The 21,143-nt window shown below is 37.8% G+C and overlaps 1 protein-coding gene across 2 annotated transcripts in view; it reads left to right on the top strand.

Moving 5' to 3' along the window:
- The window catches only part of SH3PXD2B (SH3 and PX domains 2B), a 133,407-nt gene that overhangs the window by 98,656 nt on the left and 13,608 nt on the right, over nucleotides 1–21,143 (top strand). Inside the window, exons 7-13 of one of the 2 annotated variants that reach the window (XM_074292076.1) lie at nucleotides 2,808–2,942; nucleotides 6,621–6,725; nucleotides 9,363–9,446; nucleotides 11,716–11,833; nucleotides 17,557–17,783; nucleotides 19,679–19,728; nucleotides 20,401–20,526. In XM_074292076.1, coding sequence (XP_074148177.1) covers nucleotides 2,808–2,942; nucleotides 6,621–6,725; nucleotides 9,363–9,446; nucleotides 11,716–11,833; nucleotides 17,557–17,783; nucleotides 19,679–19,728; nucleotides 20,401–20,526 — 845 coding nt within the window. The remainder of the gene's footprint in view (nucleotides 1–2,807; nucleotides 2,943–6,620; nucleotides 6,726–9,362; nucleotides 9,447–11,715; nucleotides 11,834–17,556; nucleotides 17,784–19,678; nucleotides 19,729–20,400; nucleotides 20,527–21,143) is intronic. The other variant, XM_074292077.1, reaches the window with a different exon arrangement.

Genomic DNA, 21,143 nt, shown 5'->3' with positions numbered 1-21,143 from the left:
CCCCTTGGTTCTTAGAGGAAGAAAAGATAGATGTAGATAAATGGAAGCTAGTGGGATATGAAATGAAAGAATTTCAAGCAAAAAATGGGCCTCGTTCAATTTCTGCAGAAGTATTTTATATCTACAACATAGTTCAATTAGCCTTAAACTATCAAGCAAGTTGTAGGAGAAGGAAAAGTTCTAAAAATGAACAGAGGAGGAAGTGTGAGGAAAAAAGGAAAGATCAAGATCTTTCCCTAGAGCAAGAGGATTTAAATGAGGAATTATGGTATGATTCTCTTGAAGAAGCTTCAACCCTGCCTAGAGAACAGATTATTGACAGGCCCACATCAACCCCACCTTCAGAGATGGAGGAAGAAAGAGGGGAAGAGGCAGAAACACAAACAGAATTGCCTGTGAAGAAGCCTAAGCCTATGACAAGATTAGAAAAAGCATTGGTTAAAGCTAAGAGAGAAGGACAGGATATAAGTGATTTTATACATGCATATCCTGTGATTGAAAATATTGATTCTGTAGGTCATAAAATGAGAAGATATGCACCTTTAGATTTGAATAAAATTAAGGATTTGAAAAAAGGTTGTACCCTTTATGGGGCTACATCAGCTTATGTCAAAATGTTACTAGATGGTTTGTCTTATGAAGTCCTAACCCCAAATGATTGGAAATCCATAGCAAGGACATGTCTGGAACCTGGAGAAAATTTATTATGGCTTGCGGAATTTCATGAATTATGTAAAATTCAAGTCAGATGCAATTTGGAAATAGGAGTTAATACACAATTCACTTTTGAGCACTTGGCTGGTGAAGGTCGGTATGGAGAGAATTCGGAACAGATTAATTATACCATGACAATATATGAACAAATTGCTAAGGCTGCAATAAAAGCTTGGGGTGTCCTCCCTGGACAGAAAGATCGCGGAGAGGCTTTCACTAAAATACAGCAAGGTCCCAATGAACCTTTTGCAGATTTTGTGGGACGTTTGCAAACTGCTGTCAAAAGAACTATTGGAGAAAATTCAGCTACAGAAATAATGACCAGACATCTGGCTAAGGAAAATGCCAATGAGATTTGCAAAAGAATTATATGGGGATTAGACAAAGATGCTCCTTTAGAGGAGATCATAAGACGCTGTGCTACAGTGGGAACAAATGCTTTTTACACCCGGACAATGATGAATGTGGAAAGACAGGGTCCCTCCTGGCAAGGGCCTTCTAGAGAAACTCGGCGATGTTTTCAATGTGGAAAAATTGGGCATCTAAGAGCTCAGTGTAGGTATGGAGATACAGTGAGAAGACAGGGTGAAAGAAGACCTAAAACCCCATGTCCAAAATGCAACAGAGGACTCCATTGGGCATCAGAGTGTAGAATAATTCAGGGAAATGGGATGAGGGGCCCAGGTCCAGGGCCCCAGGCAAAAAAGACTTGGGGCATGATGGCAGCTGATGTTACATCCAAAGAACCTTTAGAAGGCCAGGACTCTGATTTAATCAACCAGCAGAAAAGCAATCACATGGCAGAAAGGGATTACCTGATAAGTGAGCCAAAAGGCAATCAGGTTGCAAAAATGGATTACACTTGGGGAGAATACAGGTCTTTTAAACCAACAGGGCTGTGCCCAGTGCAAACAACTCCAATGTAATTGTCAGATGATGAGAAGAGATTTAGAAAGTGGTAAATAGAAGGAAATTAGATAGGTTAACTGCCTGGGAGAGAGGGTTTGCTTGTATTTTTTCAGCAGGAGAAGGAATCAGATGGGTGACAACGAGTCATGTTCGCCTTGTCCATCAGAGAGAGACAGAAAAAGAGAAAGACCTCAAAATAAAGGAGAAGATCTAAGAAACATCTGACACTGAAAGAGCATGGATAATAAGAAGACTGTTAAAGAACTTTAAAAACCAGCAGGAATCATTGGACTTCCTCACACAAGATGAGACTAATGGACAATGGACTTATGGACATTTATAAATTTTCAATTTATGATTATGTTACATACTTCTAGCATGTGTTATGTTACTATGTTACTATATGCTTATGTAATTTATGTAATTATCTGTAATACTTCCCATATTGATGGATTTATGTTTCAAGGTCATTTATGTAATTATCTGTAATACTTCCCATATTGATGGATTTATGTTTCAAGGTCATGACTGTCCTATGTTCTAAATCAAAAGAAAGGGGGAGATGTTAGGATTACTAAGTGAGAACTCAGGTTGTCTGGAGGGTGACAAGGTGAGAATTCAGGTTTTCTGGACAATTACAAGGTGAGAACTCAGGTTGACTTGATAAGAGGGGGCAAGCTCATTGGCTGGGGTGGTTCTTCCCAGAAGCCCTTGCATTATCCCACGCCCATTCTCTGGGAGGATAAAAAGAGACAGCAATGGGCGCAGAGGGCAGATCGGCCTGGAGAAGGATAAGAGCTGGAGGAGATTCAGAGCCAGGATTCAGAAGAAAGACTCTCTGCATTACATCAGGCCTGACGGGGCTCTCTGCAGGAAGGGAAGTCACTTCTAAGGACAAGAGTTAACAGCAACTGCCTGGAGACAACGGTTCGTTACAGGAAGAAGAATCTGTCTGAGAGATTTGAGTAGACACAGCAGATCTCTTCCCAGAGAGCGATCCAACAGCTTCTGGAGACGACAGCTCGTTACACTAAGATCTCAGATACTACCTGACTTTACTTGGCTCTCCTTTTCTGCCTTCAGAATGTTATCCTGCCCCAGCCTTCTCACTAGGGTCACAGGTACTCCTCCCTGGTGATTAAATTGGCCAAATGTGGAGAATTTTTTTCTTTTCCCTCTTTCAGGGGGAGATTCAGCCTCAGTAGATCCAATGGTCCTGGAGCAATATGTGGTGGTGGCAGATTACCAGAAGCAGGAAAGCTCAGAGATCAGCTTGTGTGTGGGCCAGGTAGTGGACATCATTGAGAAGAATGAATCAGGTAAGACAGCTATTCCTTGCCTGTACTATCTCGGGCAGACACTTTGGGATGGCAGCTGGCAGGAAGCTGGATCCCATTCCAGGCTAGTCATGTTAACCACGAGCAATATTTGTGACCTATTATAAAGATTGTTTTGTCACAGTCATATGAACATGGTGACATGAAACTGTTTTGCCATTCCAAAGCAAATCTATTTTTGTTAACTGGTTTAAGTCGCTGTGAACTCTTCATGAGTTTCAAGTTTTTGATGATTTCAGCTGAGTTTTTAGTGGCCCATATTCACAGTGCAGAAACCATGTCAGCTAGAGTTAATCCTTCTTTAGCCTTAGCATAAGAATGATTGATGATTAGTACTCAACAAGTATCACATCAGATGTTAAGACAGAAGAAAGAAGAGATAGAAAAAGCTAAAGAAGGCGAAACAAATCTTTTAATTCATGAATAAAATATACAAAAAATTTAGCATGTTTATTATAGCCAAAGTCTGCAGCTGACCAATCTAGATAATAGCCCAAAGAACTGGTTAAGACTGATAATAATAATTTTTTGAATTAAAAGTTTTGATTTAAAATTTTCTTTAATAATAATAATAATAGCTAACATTTATATAGTGCTTGTCATATGCAAGCACTATGCTAAACTCTTTACACTTATTATTTCATAAGAGCTTTACAACAACCTGGGAACTAGGTGCTGTTATTATCCCCACTTTACAGATGAAGAAACTGAGGCAAACAGTGTAGTGACTCACAGCTATTAAGTATTTGAGGCCAGATTTAGATTCAGGATCATGGCAAGAAAAATATGTTTCTGATATTTTCTGGGTAATATAACCATTGGCTAGGTTGCTAATTAGCACCATTATCCAAGGAAATTGGAATTCCATACATCCTGAATCTGTAATGAATGTTAGCTCCTAAATATGACGGTAATTAATATGAACTATAATTTCTACAAATTAAACTAAAAGTTCTCTAGCCAACTTGTATATACCAACCCAGATGCATTCCTAAGCACAGATATAACTAATGATAATTGTCCAAAAATAATTATGCCTTTAACCTCAGTGATAAGAATTGTCCCGAGCCCTAGTTGCATAATCTCCCCAAAAATAGAATGCTTGTGTCTTTTTACTTTGGCTGAAACTGATGAACAGAAAGTTTGAATGGCTCAGTAAATTCAATACAGAATCAGAATTAGATCCATTTCCCAGCTTTATTTTGACTTTGACTTACACTTGCCCCTTTCATCAGCATCAAATACATAAATGACAATTTCCAACGTAGTCCTCATCAAACTTGGGCATTTTTTTGAATTCTGATGTACACAGCAAGATTGAGCATGGTTTTAAAAAAGTCCACAAATATATCAGATGGCAGAATATTGCTACTGCCTGCAAGGAATGTATACTGTACATGGAAAGACAAAATTCATATATATATATATATATATATATACATATATATATATATATATATAATCTAGAACTTGGTTCATGGAAAGACAAAATTCATATATATATATATATATATATATATATATATATATATATAATCTAGAACTTGGTTCATGGAAAGACAAAATTAATATATATGAATTTTGTCTTTCCATGAACCAAGTTCTAGATAATATAGTTGATGATAAGTGGAATAAGAATTCAAAGAAAGAAGAAATGTCATCCTAAATCATTCTTCAATCTGCTACCAGATTTATCTTTAAACATAGATCTGACATGTCATTCCTCTGATCAAAACTCATTATTGGATTTTTGTTGACAAAGTGAACTCAGAGGCAAAACGGTAGAATAAAGAGCTGGCTTTAGAATTAGGAAGTCCTGAGTTCAAGTGTTGCCTCCGATATAGAAGGCAAATCCCTGTATTACTTCTTTGAAACTACAAATTATGGAGAACTTGTTTTTCTACACTGGAAAGGACTTTCCCCATCTGGGAGTTTTCTATACCAATGAAAGCACAGGTCTAATCCTTATCCTGATCCCTACTCATACAAAAGAGCATAATACTCTATCTAACTGTCATCCTGGGCAAGTCCTTTTGCTTCTCAATAAACAAGTTAAGAACCAATTTTTTTTTTATTAAAGCTTTGTATTTTTCAAAACATATGCATCAATAATTCTTTGACATTAACCTTTGCAAAACCTTGTGTTCCAATTTTTCCTCCCTTAGATGGCAAGTAGTCCAATATAATATAATATTATATAATAATAAACATGGTAGAAATACACGTTAAATCCAATATATGCATACATATTTATATAATTATTTTGCTGCACAAGAAAAATCAAATCAAACAGGAAAAATGAGAAAGAAAATAAAATACAAGCAAACAACAGCAAAAAGAGTGAGAATCCTATGTTGTGAACCACACTCAGTTCCCGTAGTTCTCTCTCTGGGTGTAGATGGCTCTCTTCATCACAAGGTCATTGGAACTGGTCTGAATCATCTCATTGTTGAAGAAAGCCACAAAGGAGCATTTATTAAGTATACTTTGTTTGCTAACTGGCAGCTAACTGGCACAGTGAATAGAATCCTGGGCCTGAAGTCAGAGAGACTCAGTTTCCTAAGTTCAAATCTGGCCTTAGAAACATATCAGCTGTTTGACCCTGAGAAAAACCACTTAACTGAGGCAGGTAGGTGGTGCAGTGGGATAGAGCACCAGCCCTGAATTCAGGAGGACCTGAGTTCAAATCTGGTCTCAGACACTTAATACTTCCTGTGTGACCCTGAACAAGTTACTTAACCCCAATTGCCTCAGGAAAAAAAAAAGCCACTTAACCTTATTTGTCTCAGTTTTCTTATCTGTAAAATGAACTGGAGAAGGAAATGGCAAACTACTCTAGTTTACCAAGAAAACCTGGGATGGGATCACAAAGAGTCATGCAACAATTGAATAACAACAAAAATTTGTCAGATGCTAATAATTTCATTGTTTTAGGCAACTCGGTCTATAATTTACAAAGATGGTACCAGCCTGCATTGATTGATAGAGACAAATTTGTCATCTGGAAGTTCCCTATAGTAATACAATCATGGCCTTGAGAAAAGCAAAATTCTCCAGAATGAAATGCAACTCTTTCTTTTTAGCCTAAAGTGACCACTCACTACCCCCATACAAGTGCTATATATCTTGCCACCTTTGTGCTCTTGTTCATGCTCTTCCCTATATCTAAAATTCCCTCCTCCCACAGAAATTTATTGAAGCCCTACCCATGTTCCAAAGTGTTAATCCATGACACCTTCCCCAGAAGTTTCCTCTGGTCTGTCCTACCTCCCTTGACTTCTTTCTTGTACTCTTATTATGTGCAATAGTTACTTGATTCATTTCTCCCCCCTCTCATTAGTTTGTAAGTTCTATGAAGGCAAGGACAATCTAAACTTTGCATGTCAACCAGAATGTGGCACAGAATTCTTTATACTATTGGTACTTGGTTATCTTCATTGAACTGAATTAAATGGAATCACTGTGCACAGAAATTATCAGGAAGAAGTGATATGGACCAATAATACAGGAAGGTAGAATAGTAGAAATAAAGGCATTGAGGTGGGAATGAGGTGATATATTAAATGGGAGAGATTGTAAAAAGAAAAAAAAAAAAAAAAAAAAGGATCGATACATGTGCTCCTCAGCTCCATTTACTCATCAACCTTTTTTCCCCTCCAGGTTGGTGGTTTGTAAGCACTGCTGATGAGCAGGGCTGGGTCCCTGCAACTTGTCTAGAAGGTCAGGATGGTGGCCAGGATGAATTTTCCCTGCAACCTGAAGAAGGTAGGAAAAAATAAACCTTGCATTTATCCATATATGTGAATATGTCCAATGACTCCTGGTGAAAGGAGAGCTCCCTATTTGAGTAAAAGATTAGATTCAATGATCCTATAATCCCTGGTAACTCTTACCTCTAGGATATATATGATGTTATATATTCTATTTGTCTATATTCCTTTTCTTCTCCTTTTCCACTATCAGTGCCATAAAAGCTGGACTATATCTTATTTGAACTGTGCATCTCTCTAGTATCTAGCAAAGTTCCCTGCACATATTAGGCATTTAGTACATGTTGATTGAATGAGGGGTTAAATGTGATCCTTGGAAGCTTCTACAGCATGACAGCTAAAGCCTTTTTGACTGGTGTGGGACTCTCTAAGCTTTCTCCTTTATCTTCATTCAGTCATTTCTGGGAATAGAAAATCTCCCAGGACACAAGTAATCTCTGGCCCAGTACCTTAGTAAAAGCAAACTTAGCATTTTGAATTGAAAGTGAAGGGAATCCCCATCCCTAAAGGCCAGTTTGGAGGAAAACCCAAAAGAATCTGGCTTCAAACATCTTTTGTTCTGATGTTTACATGATCAATTAATTGTATAGGATTGTTAACTATATTTTACCAAAGTCAGGGTTTGATTCTCTGTTTTCCATCCAGTAATGATTCCTTGGAAGTCTGTTACAAGCATTAACAAGTCATGAGTAAAGAATGTGAACTTGTTTATTAATGCTTTACAAATTTTAAGGACTATATAACTATCATTGATTGTTCTTATTAGAGATTCCCATAGTAAAAACAAAAAGAGGGGCTGATCACCTGAAATGTACACCCAACCTGGTCTATTAGAATTGACAATCCAGGGGGGAATCTTTAATAACACCCCAAATGCCTAGTTTTCTTTTACTAAGCCATCAAGTCAAAGATTACTTATGATGCTTTTCTGACTTAAATTCTAATAGGTACTACCCACTTTTGTACTAAACTTGACTATTGCCATTTAAAATAATCAGGAGTGACTCTTCTACATTTGGCTGTTGCAACCACCAGTCTCCAGTAAATGTACTGGTTTCCTTTAGAAATTATGAATGTTGAAGAGATAAAAGAGAATACCCCCCCCAGCCCACCCCTTCATGGAGGTAGGAAGTATGTAGGCGTTACCATAGTTCACATATTTTCTGACTTTTTACATTTTGTCCAATTGTGCTTATTTCCCCCCACAATTTTCTTTCCTTCTTTTTTGTCTTTAAGAAATACTATTTGTAAAATGTGGGATGGGGAAATAGGATGGTATTTAAAAAAAACAGAAGACATTATTTAAAAATTATTTAAAAAACAAATAAACAAGAATTCATGAATGAAAATGCCCTCTGCAGAGGTTTCAAGTCCAGAAACAGTCAGTAATTCCTAATGTGGGGCACCTAGGCAAATTATAAGGAAAGAGGGTCAGAAGCAACTCCCGTTGCTGCAACCACTCTGAGGGCTTTTACAAATATTCATGGTTTAATGATATAGGTTTCTATCAAGACTTAAGCTTTAAATATAAGGAGCTCAGCTATTTTAAGTTTTTTTGTAAATCATGAGCATGTTTTAATGTATTTGTAATATGTGGTTAAAAAAAAATACACCTCCTTATCCAAAGCATCAAAGAGGCCATGTGGTGTAGTGGAGAGAGAGCCAGCTCTAGAGTCAGAAAGTTATATTCAAGCCCAGTCTCTGACTTGCATTAGCTGTGTGATTATAGGAGGCTCTATAATATAACTGAATTTTCATTGATATGAAAAATTTCTAATCAGGACCTCCCTACAGAGTTCAAGCCACCACCACCCAAAAACAAAAAAAAAAAATCAAACTATTAGCTTTTTTGACACTCTTCAATTGTTTCCCCAATCTTCTCTCTAAATTACTCAAAAATAAGCTTTATTATTGTCTTTTTTAAACAGTATTTATACTATAATCATTTCTCCAGATACTGTCCCTATTCCACTGAATTCCCTTGTTATATAAAGTGGGATATTTAAATAGAATCCACTTAACAAAATGACTAATTATGATATTATATGCAACATTCTACATCCATTGCCCTCCTCCCCCCACTCTTTACCAAGAAAAAACTATTTCTTCATCTGTTCTCCAGAACAAAGATTAAGCAATGCAATTTCATCCCCTTTTTAAAAAATCTATCATCAGTGAGCTTCCCCTAAATAATCCAATCCCCAGATTAGGGATTCTTACTCTATTTTGTGTCATGGACCCTTTCTCACAATTGTATTTTAAATATATAAAATAAAATGTAAGGATTGTAAAGGAAACCAGTTATAATTGATTATCAGTGAAATTATTTAAATATTTTTAAAATCAAGTTCATAGACCCCAACTTAGAACCCCCCCCTCAAGCCTCTTAGTAGTAAAATGTTAGACATAAAATTAGGTCAGTTTAGCTTCTACTCCCTTATCTAGAGCTTAGGGTCCTTACCCAAGGACTTTCAGCTTCTTAAAGATCAGATGTGATGTGGGATGAGAAATAACATGTATGTAAATAAGAAACAATGGTAGGTTTTAGGTGCTATCTCTTTCTTGTGCTGCCTTCTCATCTCCTGTTTTATCCATTTCCTGGTTTCCACTATTCAACATGCTTCCTTCTCAGTCTCTTGGAGATACTGGTCTTTGCCCCGACACGTGGGTCGCCGTCGGACACTTGGGGACTTGTACACCATTGGATGGGGTCAAGGTGGATTCTGTGGAGGCTTGTTTTGTTGTTTTGTGTTTGGAGCCTGGTCCCCCGTTTCTGTCTCATGCATGAAGTTCTCTTCCCTGTGACTGTATGTGTCTGTGTACTGCATGTTGATAAAAGTGACCTTGCTTGTGGCACTTGTACTAGATATATTTGTGTGGGGATCTGGAAAGAGGACTCATCATTATACTCTCTCATAGTTACTGTATTGCAAAGGATTCCCCTCTTTTCTGAGTTTCCTTTTCTGGTGCGGTAGCTCCCCCAAGAACAAACCAGTGCCTTTGGAAGGTCAAGCTTTCCTCTTTGCTGAGTCATCAATTGTCAAGCCTGCTTCCCTCAGCTTTGATTTGGGTCACTGATTGGGGTTAGAGACTCACTCCCCACCTACACTCACCCCACATGTGGTGCTGTCCCCAGGATGATGCCCTTTAGGAATCAGAAGAGGAAAAGAACAACCCTTACTTGGTGACAAGGCATCCCGTCTGAGCAACATCCCTTCTTCACAGTCCCCACTTGATGGAACCTCTCTCTCACACACACAGCCTTTGGCATCTTTCCCTACTTGGTCTGCAGTTTTCATGAATCAGTGGAACAGCCGACTCAGCCACCCCACAGGATACACCATTATTTGAGTCAACTTATTTCCCTACTTGGGTGGATCAAGGAGGTTAAATAAATAAATAAATGAATATAGCATAAGTCAGCCCTCAGTGCCAGGCAGGCAAGCCACAAAAAGAAGCCTGTTAGAAGTTCTTGGAGAGAGAGATTGGGTGGAGGTGGGGGGAGGAAGGAAGGAGAGAAGGGAGACAGATGGAAGATGAGAGGAGAAAAAGAATCTGCATCCAAATTTCAGCCCTTCAGCCAGTCTGAGCCTTCAGTGAGAAAGAAGAGAAATTCTCCTGGGGGCTGAAAGGTTGCAGATGCAGGAAGGCACTCACTTCTTCCCTTTTAGCTTGCCTGTTGCTTCCTTTGGAGTTGGATGTTGAGCATGGGGGAACACCCCAAGCCTTTTCCTGTGGTGCTTCCTCTCTCTCTCCCCCTTTTCTCTCTCTCTCCCTCTCCCTCTTCTTCCCTCCTTCTCGCTCCCCCTCCCTTCTCTCTTTCTCTCTCTGTCTTTCTCTTTCTCTCTCCCCCTCTTCTTCCCTCTCCCCCTCTTCTTTCCTCTCCCCTCTCTTCTTCCTTTCTTCTTGCTTTGTTTCTCTTCCATGCTCTCTGTCTTTCTGTCCCTTTCTGTCTCTCTCTCTCTCACTTTCTCCCTCCCTTCTGCCCTCAGTGTCTTCCTCCCCCCTTCTCTCTCTTGTCTCTTCCTCTCTCCCTCCCTCCTTCTTTCTCTCCCTCTCCCTCTTCCTTTTCCTCCCTCCCTTTCCCTTCTTCATTCCCTCCCTTCCCCTTCTTCATTCCCTCCCTTCCCCCCCCTCTCTCCTTCTCTTCCCTCCTCTCTCTCCTTCTCCTCCCTCCTTCCCTTCCTCCTAGGCATGAGTGCTTTTGAACAACTGAAGGCCAAGCTCATCCCCTTGCTTTCTGCAGAGTGGATGTCCTGAATCTGGATGATTCTGATGAACACACCCCTTCTGCTTGATGGCCAGAGACCTCAGGTTTTTACTGTGGGAGAGAAACAGCTAGATTTAACTTTTCTGAAAGGAATTAGGTAGAAGATCTGAAAGCAACTTTGGGGAAAGGAAAGAGTTTCCTATTTTACACTTCTTTTCTTCTCCTGGCTGTATTAATGAAACTTCTAGCTTTGGTTGGTAATGATCTCATCTTCAGTCCATCTGCTGCCAAATGGATCTAATCCCTCACACTACAGGCAGCCAGGTTGCCAAATCCAAAAGGGAGATTGTCATAGCCATGTGAAGCTTTAACCCTTCCTATCCTGGATTGGATCCAACTGCATGAGACTATTTCACCTTCAGTTAAAGCCTGGTAGTAGTCCTAAAAGGAGACTTATGGGATTCAATTGGCCAGAATGTTAGCAATATCCATAGGTACCCCAAAGACTTGAAGACTAAAGTATAAAACTACAGGATCTTCAGATGAATTTGGGGCATCCGCCTCTTGTTCTTTCCAGTGCTGGGTGGAAAAACAAGAGACCTATTAAAAGACTAAAATAAGTTTTAATTGGGGCTTGGACAGTTTCTAATGGAAAGTTTTCTGATCTTGTGGGGAAGAAAGAGGACTTTTTAAGAAACTTGATGAATGGAAACTTACTTTCCTTAATGACCCTTCGGGCTGACCCAGTTCTAATATCATACTTTGTTCCTAACAGAGGAGAAATACACCGTCATTTACCCATATACTGCTCGAGACCAGGATGAAATTAACTTGGAGAGAGGGGCCATGGTGGAAGTTATCCAGAAAAACCTAGAGGGCTGGTGGAAGATCAGGTATTCTTCCCTATCTCCCCTAAAGTCTTAGAGAGGGGATGATGGGATTTCTTATACTGAATGACACTCCATGAGACTCTATATGTGATGACCTGTGGGGGTGAAACTTTTATGATGATTTCACTGACATCTTTGGCCTGAATCCTAAAAGAAAGCATCTCTTATATGCGTCTTTGCTTAATCATGTTCTTCCTTGTAAGCCTGTAATAGATACTCTCATCTTTAAGCTTACAGAACCACAGCTTAGCAGGAACTAGAAGAAATCCTGGTCTTTCACTCTATAGATATTTCTCACAAAAAGGAATTGCATTGGAAACTGCTGTTTATTTTCTTTTGTTGTTGTTTAGTATTTTATTTTTCTCCAATTACATATAAAAACACTTTTTAACATTTGTTTTTTAAACATCCTTCCGTCCTACTCCCCTCATTGAGAAGACAAGCAATTTGACATAGACGTTATATATGTGTCATCATGCAAAACATATTTACATATTAATCATATTATAAAAGAAAACACAGGACCCCCCCTGAAAAAAATTCAAGAAAAATAAAGAAAGTATAAAAAGTATGCTTTGATCTGTGTTCAGGAATCACTGTTTTTTCTCTGGGTATAGATAGCATTTTTCATTGAAAGACCTTCAGGGTTGTCTTGGATCATCATATTGCTGAAAACAGCTAAATCATTCACAGTTGATCATCTTATAATGTTGCTGTTACTGTTGTGTATAGCATTCTTGTGCTATTCATTTCACTTTACATCAGTTCATGTTAAGTCTAAACAGATTTTTCTGAGAGCATCCTACTCATCATTTCTTATTAGCACAATAGTATTCCATGCTATTTATTTTCCTTTTTTAAAAAAAATTTTGGTTATACACGTACAATCCATTTTTTCTTACATATTTCCTTATGAATCATGTTGGGAAAGAAAAATCAGAACAAAAGGGGAAAACCATGAGAGAAGAAAAAAATAAGAAAAACAAGAAAAAGAAAAAAAAAAGTGAACATAGCACGTGTTGATTTCAATCTCCATAGCTCTGCCTCGGGATGCAGATGGCGTTTTCCATCCAGAGTTTATTGGGATTGCCTTGGATCACTGACCCACTGAGAAGAATCAAGTCTGTCACAGTTGATCATTTCATAATCTTGCTCTTATTATGTACAATGTATTCCTGGTTCTGCTTGTTTCACTCAACATCAATTCATGTAAATCTTTTCAGGTCTTTCCAAGATCAGCTTTTTCATCATTTTTTATAGAACAATAATTTTCCATTCATTACTTTCATATGCCATAATTTCTTCAGCCATCCCCCAATTGATCTACTCATTTTCCAGTTCTTCACCACCACTAAAAGGGCTGCTACAAATGTTTTTGCCCTTGTGGGTCCTATTCCCTCTTTTATGATTTCTTTGGGATAAGATCACATAGTGTCACTTCCATGCTTTTTATTTTCAATCCCTCTTCAAGTTGGGAACACTGCATAAGCATAGCCATAAATCCCTTGTGGATGTGAATATGCAAATATACAAAAAGCATTTTAGATTTTAGACTTCCCAGTGTGCAAACTCCTATTGATTCAGATTGCAAATCATAAGTGACCTAATGGATAAGTCAAATATAAGTCTTAGGCATATTGAGGTTAAATGACTTGTGTCTAAGAAATAGTCCGTCTTGCTCCACAATTATTCTGTGCTACCACCATTCACGTGGAAGAAGGGTTTATTTCTTTGCTATTCCACAACCCCTGTACTTTTTTTTTTACAATGAATTGCTTTGGTTGAGGCTTCAGACTATAAGCGTCTCAAGGACAGACAACTACTGCCTTAGTCTCTGTCTCTCAGAGCCTAACAATAATGTTATTAGTCTTACTGTTGTTGCCTTTCTATAGTATTCTGCTTTACAGACTGTCCTCATGTATATTAGCTCATTCTCTCATAACAACAATGTGAAGTAGGTAGAACTATTTTTATCATTCCCAATTTACACATAGGAAAACATAAAAGACAGCAACAAAATCTCCTGACTCAATGGACTTGACTCAATGTCCAGCAATATTGCTGTGCATCATGCGCTAGAAAGAGAAATGTTATCTCCAAAGTAAAAACCCTTCCTTACCCAGAGCTTTGACTAGGCCTAGGAAGGAGAAAGTTGGAGGTCTAAGAAGGGGAAGATGTTTTTTCTTAGAAGTGATACTGTTCTATCTATAAGACTTCCTGCCATCTAGGGGAAGGGGGGGGGAGGGAGGGAAGGGAAAAGTCAGAACAGAAGTGAGTGCAAGGGATAATGTTGTAAAAAATTACTCAGGCATATGTTCTATCAATAAAAAGTTATACTTTTTTAAAGAAATAAATAAATAAAAAGAAATGATACTGTTCTATAAAGGATTCTTCCCCATCATATAAAAACATTGCCTTTGAAAGTCCCAGCTAGAGTTGACACAAAGCACATTGTCTTTCCCCTGTATCAGACTAATCCAGAATCCATTTGATATTAGATCTGGTATCAAGTTGCACCTTCCTCCTTTATCATCCCAGGTCTCTTAGACTTCACCCTTCTTGACAGTGCTCCTTTCCTTTTTCCTCTCCTACTATATATTCACCCCACCTTCAAAAAGGACCTCAGAATCCCTGTTCCACTTTGATTCCTAGGCATTCCCTGTTTGCCAGTGTGGCCTAGACCAGAAGGGGGGGACAAGAAGAAAACAGGGAAAAACCCCTTCACACTGCCCAGCCTGAGAAAAGTTCCAAGGCGATCTGATCTCCAGGCTTTTCCATTCCCCTTCATGTGTTGTTTTGATCTAGAATGTAAACTCATTAAGAGCAGTTCTTTTTTGGGGGGGATCCTTAGCATCTAGCACAGTATTTGAAGCATAATAAGCATTTATTATTCTTTTTCATTCATATTCACTCATTATTAGAAAAATTGATGATATCCAGTCAGCCCCCCCCCCATTTTGGACTTTTTGGACTTAATTTTATATAAAATTTTTCACCAATCTTCATTAATCATATTAATCTATAGTTTTCTTTGTTTTGTTTCACAATAGGTCAAGTATTAGAACTATATTAGTTTCATTTTTAAAAAAATGTTTGGTAAAGTATTTTCTTTTTCGGTTTTTGAGAATACTTTGTGTAGGATAAATACTTTTTAAAAGTTTGATAGAATTCACCTGAAAATACATTTGGACCAGGACTAATTTTTCAACTCTTTGGCCATCAGCCCTTTTAACATTAAGCCCATTTCGTTCCTCTGGTTCTTGGGCCACTGGCCATCATCTGTATTATGCAGGCTCTCCCCTTTTTTCTCACATGGCTTTCTGGAGTACAGCAGCTAATCTATGCTTTCCAGTTATTTATTTGCTCCTTGATAGAGAAGATCATTAATAGAATGACTGAGGTGAGAAGTAGTTTTTACCCACAGCAATTGGAAGTCCTTCTACTATTTGACTTCCTTTCATATTTTCTTATTGTTTGGCTTCTGCCAAACAGAGATTGTATACAGCAGTAGGTACTCATCACTGACAGCTACCACATTTGTATACCTAAGTTGATACTCAAGAATAAAAATACCCATGTAGCTTTAAGGAACATTTGTTCATGAGGAAGAGTCTTGATTTTCTACAACCTTCCCTGATCCCCATATCCCAGGCTAGAAAGAAACTATACAGCATCTCTACAGCTGGTATTGGGTCAGGACAGCCCAACCTATGGCACCATGGGGCAACAGTAGCAATTAATGTAACATGGTATCTTGCACTGTACTGAGCACATGGATTCTCAAATGCTTATTGGCTGGCATATTAAATAACTTCATTCTACTATTTTCGTTTTTCTCTTCTCCCTGCTTTCCCCATTTTCTTACTTTAATCTTTCTTGCTTCTTCTTCTGCTAAATCTGTTATTCTATTTCTTCTTCCTTTCCTCTTGTTTCCTTTCTTTCTTATCTGTGCCTAGCAGTGGTACATATGAGCATTAATTAGCAGTCTTTTCAAGTTAAAGAATTCTGCCCTTGCAAAAAGAATAGTAGAAGACATATTTCTACAAGATCTTTCCTGATCCTCTAGTGTCTAGTGACCACCCAAACCTACCCCAAACTCATCTTCTATCTCTTTTGTATATGTATATTATAGAGAGTTATATAAATTACCTGATATAAAATAAAGTTATTAAATTTGTTGACTTACACAATAAACCCAAAAAAAAGATATCTGAGTGGGGGAAAAAGAAAGATAATTGGGTGTTGACATCTAGAAGGCACAGTATTTCTAATACTTTTCAGTAGCAAAAAAAAATTTGCTTTCTAGAACTTGCACCATGATAGCAGCTTTGACATTGCTTTTGGGACAGGAAGAGCTCAGGATAGGCTAGGGTTATGCTGGTAAGCAAAATATAGTGACTGAATAGTTGTTTAGTTTGTCCTTTTAATAAAACTGGCTCAAGCCAAATCTTTTAGAATTAGTCATCAGAAGCCTTGAGAGTTGGGATAGAGATTGAGAAGATTGGAAAAGGGAAAATGCTAGTTTTGCTATTACTCTTATAGATCTAAGTTGGCAGGGTTGACCCTTCAAAGATTATATTTTCAAGACATGCTGCCACTAAGAGAACTATAGTGTTATTATGTATGATTGCTCTTGAAAGAATATAACTTATTTTATAACTTGAAATCCGGTAGTAGTCTAGGATTCCTTCAGTCCAGAACAAAAACAAAATCCCTTGACTATATTTTTCCATTCAAAGGAATAGTCCCTGGAATAAAAGAAGACCCTTTCCTTCTATTCACTTATTTAAGATGAATATTTTCAACATAAAATATGTTTTATTTCTCCTTTTTAAAGGTGTGTGTTTTTTTCTTTTGGACATCTCAAAACATGTTTGAACAGAGTGCAACCAGGTTTTCAGTCTGAGATTTTGTTCACTACTGAGTCTAACAAATCATCTTAACTTGTAGGATCTTATACAAAGGAGATCAATTCCATAATTTTATCTCTAATATATTGAGTTGCCATTTGGAAGGCCTACAGTGTGCATCAGTTGTAGGGACTGGGTTGGCCTCTGTAACAGAGGGAATCAAACATTTGTTCAGTATTTATTTGACTTTGTTGTCAGCAGACTGATTTCTGAGGACATCAAACCCTTCATATCTTAATGAAATCAAGCCCAACTGGAAGCCCTGTCATATGTATTGCTTTAGGCTTTGGACCAACCTTGTGTATCCTACAACTAGATGTAATGGTGATGATAGCTATAGCTAATATTTTTATAGCATTTTACAATGAACAAAACATTTATATTACCTAATCTGATCTTTGAATTGGGAAATGGAGTATTGTTACATTCATTTTACAAAGGAGGAAATTCTATCACAGAAAAATTAAATTATTTATCTGAGGTCATTCAGGTCATACAGTGGAAGGGTTGGAACTTGAACCAATGTCTTGTGCCTCTACGACCGTGTTCCTTTTTTAATATTAGATTAGTCATTTTCTAAACAATAATGTTTTTTTCCTGGTTCCTAGTGACTATTGCCTTTTATTCTCTTATTATCACTTCTTTATAATTTATTATTATATTTAGTATTCTTTTTATCACCTCTTTATATTCATTAAATTAATTTATCCTTTCAGGCTTCTAGCCATTAGAGGTGAATTTAGAAGGTTGAAGAGGCTTCCCCTCTGGCACAGGAAAAGTATGATGTGAGCTTATTGAAGATATGTCTTTTTCTAGGTTTCAAGGTAAAGAGGGCTGGGCACCTGCTTCCTACCTAAAAAAAGGCAGTGGAGAGCTATTCGCTCAGAAACTAAGTTCTGGGTCACCAGCCCATTCATGTACTGTTGATGTGGATGGCATTTCCCGGCAACAGAACTCAGCAGGCAGAGAGAAGGATGTACTCAACAACCAAAGAGATGGAAGATTTGACAGTCGCACAGGCCTGGATAGTGACATCAAACAAAGTGAGTGGATGCCAGCAAGACAAAAAGAAAGTTTGTCATATATTCAGTTCAGTCTAATAATAACTTATACTTGTATGTTTAATCATTTTAAAAAACAGTTTCATAGGCTTTATCTTATATAAATCTCATAACTCTACTGGTATTATTGTCCCCATTTTTCAGATCAGAAAATTGAGATTTTGAGAGGTCACATGGTTAATGACAGAATCAGAAATAAAATCTTCATTTCCTGTTTTCATTTTCCTAATTTCATTGCCCTTCTAAGGACCACATAGAAACATTATGTGTGCCTTAGGATTTGGTCAGGGAAAGGAGTCCCAACCATTAGAGAAGAAAAGTTCTTCCATGCCCTAGTTAAGTTTCACTTAAGTATTTCTACAGAGTTTTGTGTTATTGGGGGAAAAAAATAACAAAAACTTCTTAGTTTAAACCAGGTTCATCACCTTACTAGGGCATATAGAAATACTGCCTCTATTTGGCAATACCTTGGTCTCAGATGGATTATTTCCCTCTTGCCATTTAATTTTGTTTTTATATTCTTGATTATCATTTCTTGGCCCTATTTATAAAAAATTTTTGCATGTCATAGAGTGTAAGCCCAGTGAAGACAAGGACTGTTTCATTTTTATCTTTGTTTTCCTTATACTTACATGTGTTTGACATATATACTTGTTGATTTATTAAAGCTCTGCCTCTTAACTACCGAGAGCTCCATTCCTCTCATAACCATTTGGCTACAATGACTGGGCAGAGAAAACACTTAGTTGTCCTAGATCTCTGGTTATGATGATCAGGGTTAAGTATAAGGTAAGGGACAAGGAAAGGGGAGAAGGATGCAGGAAAAGTAATCTCTATCTCAGAATGTGGGAGGTCAGAGCATATGATATATTAATTCTAAGATCAGGATGGAGATCATAGACCTAGAGCTGAATGGACCTCAGAGGCTTTTTATATTAATAGAAGAAGAGGAAGAACAGGAAGAAGAAAAAGAAAAGAAGGAAAAGGGAGGAAGAAAGGGAAAAGAGGAGGATGTGGGGGAGAAGAAAATGATTACAAAGAACTTTATATATTGTCTCATTTGATCCTCCTAATAATCCTATAAAACTGGTGCCATAATAGGTAACTGAACCAAAGATAAAGGAGTTTCTCCATGATCACACAAATTCAGCCTCAGTTCTTCCTAACAATCTATCTGCTATACTGCCTAGATCCATGTAAGGAAACCAAAGCTATCAGCCACATATATACTCTAGCATGCATTTAGGACATTACTAAGCAATGCTTTCCAATCTGACTTCCTCAGGGAGCTTTCTTTACACAAGTCTTCAGTGAAAATCCAGTCTGTAACCCTAATTTCCAGTGGTCCCTGACAGTGTAGGCTCTTAGTGTTCATAAGGAAAAGGTTTTCATAAGGAAAAAGTTTCTCCTCCTTTCAAACATATTGGGAGTGTACCTTTTTCCTCTCACTTACACAGGTTTTTCTTTACTGTTGAAATGGAAATTCTGAAAATCTCTCATTTCATAATAGACAAAGACTAATGTTTGATTTCATTTTGGGGGAAAGCAGTATTGGAGAATAGCGTAAGCCTGAGCTGAAAGAAAGTTAAAGAAAAGGATATAGGTGATCTTGTAGGAAGTAGCTGATTTTTCCTCTAATTGGAGTTTTTAACCTAAAATTTTAAGTTATTTAAAATATTTTCACTCTAGTTGCCATCATAATTATTTATGTGCACATCTTATTTCACTCCTTGAGTTTCAGCAGTCTGTTTTCTTTTTTTTTTTAACTTTATACTTTTCCTCTATACATTGTGCCTAAATGGTGTGTAATAAATTTGTGTTGAATTGCGGGTGCTGCCTTTTGACCTTGAGTAAAATAAGACCACATTTCTCCATAGGATCTCCAAAGATGAGACAGAGACCTCCTCCTCGAAGAGACATGACTATAGTAAGTAGAAACCTCACCCTGGGGAACTTACTCAAAAGGCTTGTGTTATAGGACAATGCTTTATACTTAACTTTTTTATATGCTTATGTGCTATATATTGATAAGCATTATCTCATTTGATTCTCGGAACATTCCCAACAATATTCATACTAGATATAGTAGATATTATTATCCTACTTGATATATAAAAATACAGGTTTAGAGACAATGAGGCCTAAGCTCACACAGGATATTAGTGATAAAATCGAGACAAAGATTCACCTTTGATTCTAGGTGCGGGCTAGGTCCTTTTCCAATGAATAAAATATGTAGTTATGCCTCTCTAAATAAACAAAAATCAAACCTTGGGTAAAAAGGGAACATTTTCCTCTCATGCCTCCCAAGTTTCCTCTATTCATGTTCTAGTTATTGCCTCTAAGCTAATAGAAAATTCTCTAATTCCTTTTTCTCTTTAAAAAGAAAAAAAAAAGTTAATTGTAACCTTATCTTTCCATATTTCCCCCACCTACCCTCAATTGAAAAACTTGTGATTCACTCATAAGATCAAAACTCCAACATGTCTCTTTAGAGCCAGGTTACATTTTTATTGAATCCTACAAAATTACTCATTGTGCTTCAACTTCTTAGTAATATTTTTTACATTGAAGTTAGTCTTGTGTTTAATTCTATCAGCCTCGAGGTCTGAACCTGCCAAAACCCCCTATTCCACCCCAAGTAGAAGAGGAATATTATACCATTGCTGAGTTCCAGACAACTATTCCTGATGGAATCAGTTTCCAGGCAGGACTGAAAGTTGAGGTGAGTGGACGTGACCTTCCCTTCCTATCTCCAATCTGCTTTTCCTCCTCTGACTTCTCCTTCCTTCCTCTGTCCTCCCCTCCCATCCTCTCACCTTCCTTACCTCTTGCCTAAACAATTCCCTGGAATTTCTCTTTCCCTGAGTACTTTTTCTCATTTTTCTTGATGACTCTAGAAAGCTGACCTATTTTCAGTTCTTTTAGAGATAAATGCATGCTTGGAAATCCCTTGATAGGTGGGAATAACAACAAAGACAAATTCAGAGGTGATACTTAAGATGGGCCTGACATAGTCATTATTCTGCAACAAGTATAGATTGACCCAACTCTACAACACAACTGTTGGAGTCGGTCATCATCATCCATCCACTGCCTTCTCTCCTCTATTTCTCTCCATCATGTTCAACCTCCCCATCATCAGAAAATTAGAACAACAGCATATTAGGTGGACAACGTGGCATGCAGGTTCTAAAAGGTTCTCTCCCTCCCTTCTTCCCTCCCTTCCTTTCTGTTTCTCTCTCTTCTTTCTCTTCTCTCTCTTCCTCTCTCCTTCTCTCTCTCTCTCTCTCTTCCTCTCTCCTTCTCTCTCTCTCTCTCCCTCCCTCCCTCCCTCCCTCC

This window comes from Sminthopsis crassicaudata, chromosome 2 (genome assembly GCF_048593235.1).
Source record: "Sminthopsis crassicaudata isolate SCR6 chromosome 2, ASM4859323v1, whole genome shotgun sequence".
Taxonomy (NCBI): Eukaryota; Metazoa; Chordata; class Mammalia; order Dasyuromorphia; family Dasyuridae; genus Sminthopsis; species Sminthopsis crassicaudata.
The sequence above is the reverse complement of the archived record's forward strand: the minus strand, read 5'-3'. Positions and strand labels throughout refer to the sequence as shown.